General features: G+C 42.9%; 1 protein-coding gene across 2 annotated transcripts in view; it reads left to right on the forward strand.

The window, feature by feature from the left end:
* Positions 1 to 10,845, forward strand: part of sbf2 (SET binding factor 2) — a 108,627-nt gene extending 97,782 nt beyond the window's left edge. For both annotated transcript variants that reach the window (XM_084934449.1, XM_084934458.1), the window contains 8 exons: positions 880 to 1,006; positions 1,315 to 1,442; positions 6,122 to 6,346; positions 6,432 to 6,539; positions 6,654 to 6,844; positions 8,294 to 8,381; positions 8,452 to 8,583; positions 9,434 to 10,845. In XM_084934449.1, coding sequence (XP_084790575.1) covers positions 880 to 1,006; positions 1,315 to 1,442; positions 6,122 to 6,346; positions 6,432 to 6,539; positions 6,654 to 6,844; positions 8,294 to 8,381; positions 8,452 to 8,583; positions 9,434 to 9,532 — 1,098 coding nt within the window. In that variant the 3' untranslated portion in view covers positions 9,533 to 10,845. The remainder of the gene's footprint in view (positions 1 to 879; positions 1,007 to 1,314; positions 1,443 to 6,121; positions 6,347 to 6,431; positions 6,540 to 6,653; positions 6,845 to 8,293; positions 8,382 to 8,451; positions 8,584 to 9,433) is intronic.
* Positions 10,846 to 11,052: the final 207 nt, after the last annotated feature.

Raw genomic sequence — 11,052 nt, forward strand, 5'->3', positions numbered from 1 at the left:
TTCCGCTGTCAGTAACGGTTTTAGTTTAGCACTTTCCAACACGGGACGTGTAATCACAACAACATATTGGACCCGGGGAGTGAGCAGCGAGGCTGCTGCACAGATGGTCCATGAGTACAGTGATCAGCATTGAGCTGTATGTACATGTTCACGTGTTTCGGCATTTCTTCACATTTTAGTGCTTGTTTACAGCCGCATGTGGAAGATTACAGTTTTGGGGATTGAGAGTCTCTAGGAAGGCTTGGGTGTGCTTTAGGATTTTGGGGAAGTGGGCTGGGGGGGAGAGGGGGCTCAAGTTAAGAATGAAACACACACACAGATGATTTCCGGAGAACCGGGTCTGTTCTGAAATACTAACTTTAGAGAGTGCAGTGGGGTTTTTTTTGTGTCTCCTCGGGTCACACAGGCCCACTCCCATACACTTACATCAACACATAGTTTCTGCATTTGTCTTTTGAAACCGAAGGCTTGGCAGCTAAGACGGTTTGGCAGGAACCCGGGGGTCTGGAGAGCTATAAACGAGGGGTGAAGCAGGGGATTCGGACAAGAGCTCAAAATAGAAGTGCCTCATCTCCAAAACAGCTGTTGTTTTTGCCAGCAGACCCAGGTGGCCTCAAATTTTCAACACCGTGATTGGCCACCTCGCACCGCTGGATGGGAACCGTGGAGCAGCAGTCATGCTGGCTCAGTCTGGATTGTGTCTGACGGCGATGATATCACTGACCTTTGCCCTCACAGAGGCGGGAGAGGTTCTTTCCTGTTTCCGATTGGTCATTTATACACTGGATAGATGCGAAGTCGCTACACGGGGACACGATGCAGCTGTCGCCCACACGCTGACCTCCTTCTGTCTTTATCCATCTTTTCATATCCTTGCAGATTTTGGAGCAGCATCCTCTGGAGTTTGAGTTTAATCAGTATTATCTGAAGTTCCTGGCTTATCATCACATCTCTAACCGCTTCAAGAACTTCCTGTTGGACTCTGACTACGAGCGCTTGGAACACGGTCAGTGTCCTTTAACCAGAGGGGATCTTTTATTTTCTTCTTCTCTAAAAATGCTTTGTTACACAGAATTATGAACCTATGGTGGTTTCCTTAACAGTCACAACAATTTTATTGATTTGAAAAGATTCTTGGCCCCTCTTCATCAACACCACTTCCCTGGGTAGCAAGATTCTGGCTTTTCTGTCACTGTAAATAAAGGAAACTAGATCTCTGATATGAATGCACACAGCTACCCAGGAAGCTGTTACATCAGTCAAAACAGTAATGGCTTCATATCCTCGTCAGCTTAGCCTGTGTGTTTTTTGCAGGTTTGTTGTTTGAGGATAAGGGTGATAAGCAGGCCCGGAGAGGCATCTGTATCTGGGATTGCATCAACAGGATGCACCGGAGGAGTCCCATCTTCTTCAACTATCTGTACAGCCCATCTGAGAATGAAGTGAGTGTTTCCTTCAAGTTTCTGTCCTTCGCCTTAACCTATACATCAGGCAGCTACAGCTCATTCGTGCAGCTGTGGATCCAGAGAAGGATGTTTAGTAGCCTTCAGCATGAACATAACATGACTATGAGGACAGCAGTGTCACACACCTGCTCTCCTAAACTTCTGTTTGTGAAGGCCAACCAATCAGAAAAAGTCCAACTGGTCTTAAAAGAAGACGATCACCGAGTGTAGGCTCATTTTGAACTATGAATCGTTTAAAGTATTCGAGGAGGGTCCAGATATAAAAGCTGGAAAGCTATAAAATATTTGATTAGGCTACTTAAAAATGTTCTCACCTTACTTTACCATGTAAATCTGGGGTGTCAAACAAACATTAGATAAACAATTAAATGACAGACCGTTCCTGCTTTTTTTACTGTCTGCTATAGAAATGTATGCTTGTTGCAATTGGTTTACATCAGAAACATACATAATTACAGGACAGTGTATGCATGAGCTAACAGAACTTTTTGTGTCAATTTGCACATTTATTTCTTACAATTTAAGCCCAAAGAGTCGTATTGACACGCTTTTCTTTAACATGTAAAAAAAATCTATTTGTTTGTTTGTATATAAAGATCAATGGGTTAAATGCGTAGTTAAAGTGCTTTACACCAAGAGAAAGGTGAGTTTCACTGGTCTGACCAATTTAAGATCAAAGTGGGCTGAATGTGAAGTAAAATGAGTTTGACACCCCTGATGTAAATGATCAGGATACTTCACCCACTGCAGGATAAAATACGGGTCAGTAATTCCTCTACCTCCACGTGGCATCACACAAACATTGCTCGAGGCTTATTTGCCGTATTGGATTGGATCGCAGCCACCAGTTGCTAGGGAACTGTGTATTCTCCAACTGGTTGGCAGCGGTTCCTGGAGCAGGTCATCCAAGGTTAGTGGTTCAATCCCTGGCTGCTCCAGTTTGCATGCCAAAGTATTCTTGGGCAATGTACTGAACCCCGAGTTGCTCCCTATGCATTTGTTGGAGTGTGTGTAAATATTAGATAGAAGGTACTTGGATGTAGAAAAAAGTGCTTGTATGAATGTGTGTGTAAATAAGATAAAGCATTGTTAGTGCTCATGTGCTGATAAAAAGCTCTGTAGAAGAACCAGTCCATTTAACACTTTACCATTTACTTTGACAGCAAACGTAAGCAAAGCACCCTCAAATCTCAACTGCTTAGGTTGCTAACAGATTGCCACAATTGCCTGTAGTTTTTCATGTTTGTCTGCCAATAAACGTTAACTACTAGCCGAGCAAGCGCGATGCAAACAAGAAATGTTACATGGAACAGGTTTTATATAGCACTTTATACAATTTGCCTCCTTTATTCAAGCACTTTTTAAGCCTAAGTGCTTTCTATCTAACAGTCACACTCCATTGGATGCATGTGAGATCAATTTGGGGTTCAGTATGGCCCCAGGAAACTTATTAATGCAGACTGGAGCAGAAACCAGGGATCAAACCACCAACAACCTTCCAATTAGTAGATGACCTGCTCTACCTCCTGAGCAACAGGTTTGCCTTCAAAGTAAAAGTTGCTCCTCAGTGCTGCAGCCAACATGTTTTTACTTTGAAGTCAAATGGTCTCCATTCCTGGTTTGTGTCACAGTTTTCATAGTTTCAGGCCGGAGAGCAGCTGGGGACGGTGTTTGTAGACAAGTCCGTCACGTCGTGCAAACTAAGATGGCAGCAGGGTGCAAGAAGCCAAACCAATCACAAGGAGGTTTTTGCCAGCTGTTTGTGGAATACATGTTTTTCCCTGGTGACATTGGGCTGCTTAGGGGCTGCAGGGCTGCATGTCTGGTGCTTTAGAATCGTTTTCCCAGCATTTTCTCAGCAACCAGATGCTTGTAGACAAGTCTGTAGTCCTGTGACTGGGGCCTTGTTCCCTTAATGGAATGATGGAAAATGTTGGAAAGCTACTGTCACATGTAAGCAAAACTTTAATCGGTAACTATGGTATTGTTGACCTTTAGTTTATATTTTCTTCAGAGACTGATAGAAAAACAAAGTTCCTGTAAATGATGTGACACACTGAGAACTCGATCAGATCTCCTCACCAAAGAAATCCTCCTCATCTGTAGTTCTGTGGTTACACCACATGCAAACATAAATATACAAAAATAAGATGAGGATTAGTGTTTCAAGGTTGAATGGCATTAACAATAAAATTCTGCCGTGTAGCTGACTGAAAACAAATGTTCCAGCCAAATCCTGAGTAGGCAAATCGTTCGCCTGTCCTATCTTGTAGCCTGTGCACTGATCAAACATGTTTACAATGATATTTTATTTTTAAAGTACGCAACGCTCAAACGTGCTACACTTGGATGTTTTGGCTCCTCCGAGCTGAATGATTTATTGTCAGAGTTTGAGGCTAAAACACTGAGTTCATTTCATCTGCGGAAAGTGGAACATTTGTTTGCCATCACCATCGCTAGTTCAAGGCACCAACGTGAAAGGATCATTTTAATATCACAACTGCCTGAAGCCTGGACTGCAGTCAGTAGACACCAAGAAAGCTTCATAGTCCAGTCCAACATTTTCGCTGATGAAGGTTGATTTTCGCACCAAAAATATTTTTAGTTTAGTTGTGTTCGCTTAAGGCTCACGGGGTATTGTCGTCAACCTGCCGGGTATACGGGCAGATGAAATTAGCGACCCCATCACTTCCGGTTTCGAGCAGGACATGGAGGACATGCGATAGTTCGCGCTGATGAATGTAGGAAGTGTTACAAACAGCTGATCGGATCGGCAAAGCGTGTTTCTGGAATATTATGTTTTTGTTGCTGCAAGCGCTTTTTATGCAGTTTTTGCAAAGCCATATGTGGAAGGAAACTGTGACCTAGGACAAGCTGATGGCATAAGATGTAAGTACAACTCCTCCGGTTTCATATGCAAAAAAAATTATTGCGCTAGCTTACGTGGTTGCAGTGCTACCGGGATTTAAAAATAGTTACGCAAAACAGAGCGTGCCCGCTCCCACCGGCTTTAAAGGGTTAACACCCAAGTTTGTGAATGCACTAAGTCGAGAACGACCCGACATAAGAGTTTGAAATTCATACCATCTGTGTATCTACCAGGAGGCTGAGGGACACCACAGGTGGTTACACTATGTACCTCCATCCTGCTCTCATTGACAGTGACAGGTTAGAGTCTGGGTGTGGATGTCATGGTGATTTGTCATCTTCTCAATGAATAAAACATTTTAAAGATACTCTGTTTATAGAGAAACATTCATAGCATCTACACCTGGAATGGGGTGTCGTGAAAAGACGTTCCTCCTCCCAGAGGATTGGTCAAAATTTAATTAAATTTGTACACATTTTGTACACAATGGGTCTTCATTCTGTGCTGCTTCCTTTTCCAGACAGTTTTCCAAGAAGCTACTCCTCCTGTTCGAGTATCGGTCAGATTTTAGTAAAACTTGCACACACCTAATAGGTCTTCACCCACATTGTTGCCGAAGTGAATGTCATGTGTCGTTTTAATGCGGATAACCAGTCTGATGACCTGGTTTTCAGCTTTTGGTCCGCTTCCCGTGCTTGGTCTGAAAGTCTGTCCGAAACAAAGTGAATCAGGGTGAAAACATTTCTTTGTTTTTCTCGTCGGACCAAAGGTTGGCTGTTTGGCTGTTCACAGCCGGACCAGATGAGATGAAGTTCAGCAAAGAATTTGTTTCAGACATTTTTTTAATATAAATCTTGGAAACTGACTTTTCACTAATCTTTAAAGAATAACCTAATATATGACCAAGAATTTGGTTACAGTGGCCAACGTGAGTTTGGAGTTGACACTTATTAACTACAGAGACTGAACAGTCAGATTATTTTGTTTATCATTTGCTGATTTTGATCTCAAGTTGAGCATCATCATAGGAAAGCACCAAGGAGACAGTCATTACACATTATGTTGCCACAGTAGATTGTTGGACTTTCCAGGGTCAGCATACTGCTGCGTATCCAGACTTCATACAAACTAAACTGAATAACAAAGCACACAAGTCGAGTTTTAGCAGCGCTATGTTGGCTTCAAGTATCCTACAGAGTTGATTTAAAAATCCTCCCATGTGTATATTAAATCCTAAATGGTCTTGAATCTTCTTTAATCTCTGCACCGCTAACCTGTCAGTGATGCAGCTTTCCTAGGCTACGTCCACACTAATGCGTTTTCATTTGGACCGTCTCAGTGTGGACGAAGCAAACTCTACTGATAATTTCTAGAACCTCTTAAAAAAACATGAAAGGCTGATGGGGAATTGTTGTCGCAACAACAGGCGAGCTGCTGGTGCAGACACCCAAGTTTATGAAGACAATAACTTGATCTCAGATAAGTTGAAATCTCAGTGACCTTTAGCTTGAGGTTTTCTGAAATTACCTCGAATTTTTGAATTCATACCATAGTTACATCAGCTGGGAGGCTGAAGGGTAGCACTGGTGGCTTTTCTAACCTAACATTCACACGCTCACAGTCCAATCAATGCACCTTGGTGTGCTTTGGCATGCTGGACTGGGATAAAACAACCAATTCATTCGATTAGTAGCCAACCCTATAGACGAACTGTACAAATAAAACTGAATTAGATTAAAGAATTAGATTGAATTCTCCTTAAAACCATGTGATGTCTGTGTTTCAGGTGATCCTGAAGCCTTCTATCAGCATCCTCAGCCTGAATAAATGGGACTTCTTCACAGAGGAGACCCTGTCGACTGGGCCGTGTTACGACTGGAGGACGATGGCTGTGAGGGTGGAGAGCTCGGAGGAGCTGCACACCATCTCCAACAGCAAGAGGAGGATTGTCTGGCCGTGTTACAGCAGCGTGAGCCGCGCCCAGCCGGACGCCATCACCAAGCTTCTCACCGTAAGAGACCCCAGCTTTTGTTTAAAATGTTTGTTCTGTTTGTCATTTTGTGGGTAACTTTACTCGGCTCTTCTTTGTGCTGCAGGACATCGAGAGGTTAGAGAGCGAGCTTAACCAGGCCCCGGAAAAATGGCAGACAACTCTGGAAAGAGTCAGAATGAGCATTCAGGAGGACCTCAAGCAAGAGGGAAATGTGCGTGCTGGAGGAGTCTTTATGACATGTTATGATTGAACATAGAAGGGCAGTCATATGCTTTGCATTTGCTTAATTGTCTAAATATTTCTTTTCTTTTTTGTTCGTGTGTAGCTCTGTAAGGATTCGCTGTCCATCTCAGGCCTCATTTCCACACCTAACCTGCAGGCCTTCCAGCGGCGCTCCATGCTGCACCTGCCAGACAGCGCTCTGGTAGAGGACCACAGCACCGCCACAGCCAATGGGATCAACCGCCGCGCCGCAACACTTTACAACCAGTTCACCCCCAAGAGCGAGGAAAACAGGTGGGTCGTGAACTTCCTGATTTCCGGAACAAATTAGAAGTCCACATTTGTTTCGCTGACAAGCTGTTGCCGAGGGGCCAGTCCAGTTTTGGAAAATGAGTCAGCGCTCTGGTACGCTGTGTGTCATGTTTTGTGAGAATTGTCTGTACTCTATTAAACTCTGGGTGTGTAATTTTACAATTACTGTGAGGTTAAAGTACAGTCTTTTGGCTCCAATATCTGGATGGTTTCCTGAGGTGGACACACGATCATTAAAATCTACTTTATGTTTAAAAAAATGAGTATATTTTCAGTGTAATTCGTGCTCCTCCTGATTCAAATAATGTTCGGACAGGCTAAAGTTTTAACAGATGAAGCAAGTAAATCAGAAACCAGATATTACTTATCAGTGAGCATTTTCCATGTTTCATCACCTTCTCATTGCATCCAAATCACAAAACATGGCCTACATTATTCTGATGTCTTGTGGTCCCACAAATTTGTCCACTTTTTAGCAGGACAGAGGGTGGAGAGGGGTTTTCGCCCGCTCGAGATCCTGACTGCGCGTCGCTGGAAGCTAGTGCCGAACACAGCAGGATAGCAGAGTTCACCGGGAACGGGAGAACCGCAAAAACAAAACAACTATCAAAAAATAAAACACGAAAAGCACGGACAGTGGCTGCAGTGACACCATTCATTGTTTTTAACACAGCCCTCCTACATGGTTGGCTGTTAGACCGACAACAACACGAGCAACAGTGGGCCACAGACCGTTTATAGCACATATTTGAACATTGCCTCCATCTGACATCAGAGCTCACTGCAGGCGGTCCCCGGAGTGGACCCGAAAGAGGTCGCTCTCCCACTGCTCGAGCATAAAGTCCTCTTTACTCTGCTTTGCTAAAAATATGCACAACGACTATTTTTGATGGAAGCTGCGTCAGGCGGACAGGAAGTCAGACACAAAAACAGTGAAAATCATAAATAAAACACTGAATTTTCACTGCAAGGCTTCAGGTATCATGTTCCCTGGTGCCCTGGCGACTCCCCTGAATGAACCATATCCACTAACTACACATCACATAAACGTGGAGGACACTGAAGTCAGCATATGGTTTCATTTATAGGTTCATGTGTAGTGGAAGATAGCAAATTCATGAACAGATGACAACGAGGATGAGGAGAAAGGGTGCCAACTGTTTAGTTGCGGCTTTTTGTGAAGCAGCGTGTGCTACTTCTGTCGGAGATATGTGCGGAGTTGGAGCCAGGAGTTTTGGCTAATGCAGACTTCATCCAAAATTTCATGACTACCTCTGTCAGCTGCTCTCCTTGGGACTCTGACTCTGATGGAATCGGTTAAAATCACAATTAACAAAATACCAGAGTTCTTGTGATTTCTGCTTTTAAGACTAATGTGAGGTTAAAAGTGTCGACACATAACATCCAAACTTACAACTGTTATTTTTGTAGGTCTTATGAGGGCGTCCTGTATAAACGTGGAGCACTGCTGAAAGGTTGGAAGCCTCGCTGGTTCGTGTTGGACATTACAAAACACCAGGTGAGCAGGTTGCACTACCCTGCTGTAGTTTGAGTGACCAGTTGCAGGTTTAACAGTCTCGTCTTTACAGATGAGGTACTACGACACCGGGGAGGACACGAACTGCAGAGGCCACATCGATCTAGCAGAGGTGGAGTCCGTGATGACGGCCGCGCCCACTATAGGAGCTCCAAAGCACATCAGTGAAAAGGCTTTCTTTGATGTGAGTACACATTTATTCACTGGTCTACATATTATATTTTATCTGGAAGTTGTTATTATATTATACAATTGGATTAATATGGTCTTGCATAGAGTGTTGCATTATGGGTGTCGGTATTTTCCCAAAATGTTTTTATACTTTTATACTTGACGTGAGTTCGCTGCCTGCACTGCAGCATGTCCTAGAGCAGGGGTGTCGAACTCCAGGCCTCGAGGGCCGGTGTCCTGCAAGTTTTAGATCTCACCCTGGATCAGCGCTCCTGAAACAAATGATGAGCTCATTATCAGGCCTCTGGAGAACTTCAAGACATGTTGAGGAGGTAATTTAGCCATTTAAATCAGCTGTGATGGATCAAGGACGCATCTAAAACCTGCAGGACACCGGCCCTCGAGGCCTGGAGTTTGACACCTGTGTCCTAGAAGCTTTAGTCTGATTCCCTCCTGAATGACTGAGCTCCTACCGCTGTCACCAAGGGAGAGCTACGCCATCTACAATATTATTCTTTCGGTCGCTACTCAGAGATTGAGACCAGGTGAGGGTAGGAATGTACAGTGAGGGAAATAGCTTTTTGATCCCATCGTGAATTTCAGGGAAGTTTGCTCACTTGTGAAGAAAGCTGGTCCATCCATCCATTTTCTAGCCAGAAACATCCAGAAAAAAACCACCTTACATAAAAGTAATGCATCGATTTGCACGTCATCGAGCGAAATAAGTATTTGATCTCCAACAATCCAGCAGGAATTCTGTAAACGTGTTTAAAATGTGTGCTAAATTGGGATGAAAATTTGTGACATTGTTGCCCTTTTTGCTGCCATTTAACCTTTTGTCCTTCCACCCATTTGCCCTCTAGCTGAAGACCAGCAAGAGAGTCTACAACTTCTGTGCCTCAGATGCTCCCAGCGCTCAACTGTGGATAGACAAGATCCAGAACTGCATCTCTGATGCGTGAAGTAAACACGACATCAGAGGCAGCGTCGGGCGGTCGAGAGCAGACACGACAGCCGCTTTATCCAACTTTTAGATGTCTTTAATTTTGGGGACCAAACAGTGAATTAAGTGCCTGGTAGTGGAGGATGGATACTCTCCATCCACCTATCTGCCTGTTACTTAGCAACCTGTCATCACTCCACAGGTGAGCTTCAGTTGGAATCGGGTGACCAAATTTGCCTCTGCTGTCAGCGTGCCCCACTCCCACCCCCCCTGACAGGGATAAAGTAAACATAAGCTGAGGTTTTAGGGGACTGCACTACCAAGGACATGTTATCCTGTTCTAGATGTACATAGATCAAAGCAATATCACTGGCCAATCAAACTGTGGGTTCAGTTTTTGACTTAAAAACATAAAAAAAAAAACATTTAAAAAAAAAAAAAGCTTGTAAAAGAATTTCTATCTTATTTTACTACAAGGAAAAAGTTATTGCTGCTTACATAAACGTATGAACCGCCAAAAACTCAGAGATTTTTAATGCACAACATTAAAAAGCAATTTGTTTGCACTTAGCGCTAACGTATGCACTCGTCATCAAATATAGACTTTCTGACAGATGCGGACAGCGAGGCTAAAGGCATTACTTGGCAATGTGCATGTGTCGTTTCCTCGTGACAGATTAAATAGAAAGAATTTGCACAGTGAGCTCAAATGAGTTACCTGAGATTTTTTGTTTTGTTTTAATTTAAAAATGTGACGTTTCCTCTGTTTTGTCGAATGTTCATTGACTTCTAGTTTAACACTTTTGTCTTGTGTAATGTAAATTATTATTTTTATTAAAAGTGTAACTGTGTAAGTGTGGTGGCGTTACGTTTTCCTGTAAATACCTACATGACATGTTGTTTTATATACTGTATGTACTGAACATAAGTATACTTTTTCTAACTTTAATTCTAATGTGACTGAGTTTTTTTCTTTTTTTTTTTTTTTCTTCAATGTGTTGTTACTGGTGCACAAAACCCCCCAAGTGGCCTGTTCTTTGTTTGTGGTGACATGTTTTTCTGAAAATGAAATGGACGTTGTTGTTGTTGTTGTTGTTCGGACAGGCTCTGTGTCTTTTAAGGGCTTTTTAAAGAATATATATCATGTAGGACGTGATGGTTTTCAGAGTTTATCGTCCCATCTGTCCTCTGTTTATGCAGCCTTCACAGTTTCATTACAAAAGAAGAAAAACACAAACTATTCAGCCATATCAGCGGCGTTACTGTATCTTTGTACCATGTTTTGTGGTTACGCTATTTTTTTTGGAAATAAATCAAACATACTTGAAACTACCTGTTCCTTTTGTGCTCATATATTTTTCTACCTAGTGATGAAGTAAAGGCAGGATTAAATGATGACCATTTCTAATTTTGAACTTCCTAATCTGAACATGTGCGCGAGATTAGTGGGGCCTTAAAATGGCGATTCTAGAGTCTATTGGGGCCCTAGGGAAAATTCACAGATGGCCCCCGCAGCCAGTGTTTTATCACCAATATCTC

Source organism: Perissodus microlepis, chromosome 1 (genome assembly GCF_051167445.1).
Source record: "Perissodus microlepis isolate ML-2025 ecotype Zambia chromosome 1, ASM5116744v1, whole genome shotgun sequence".
NCBI classification, from domain to species: domain Eukaryota; kingdom Metazoa; phylum Chordata; class Actinopteri; order Cichliformes; family Cichlidae; genus Perissodus; species Perissodus microlepis.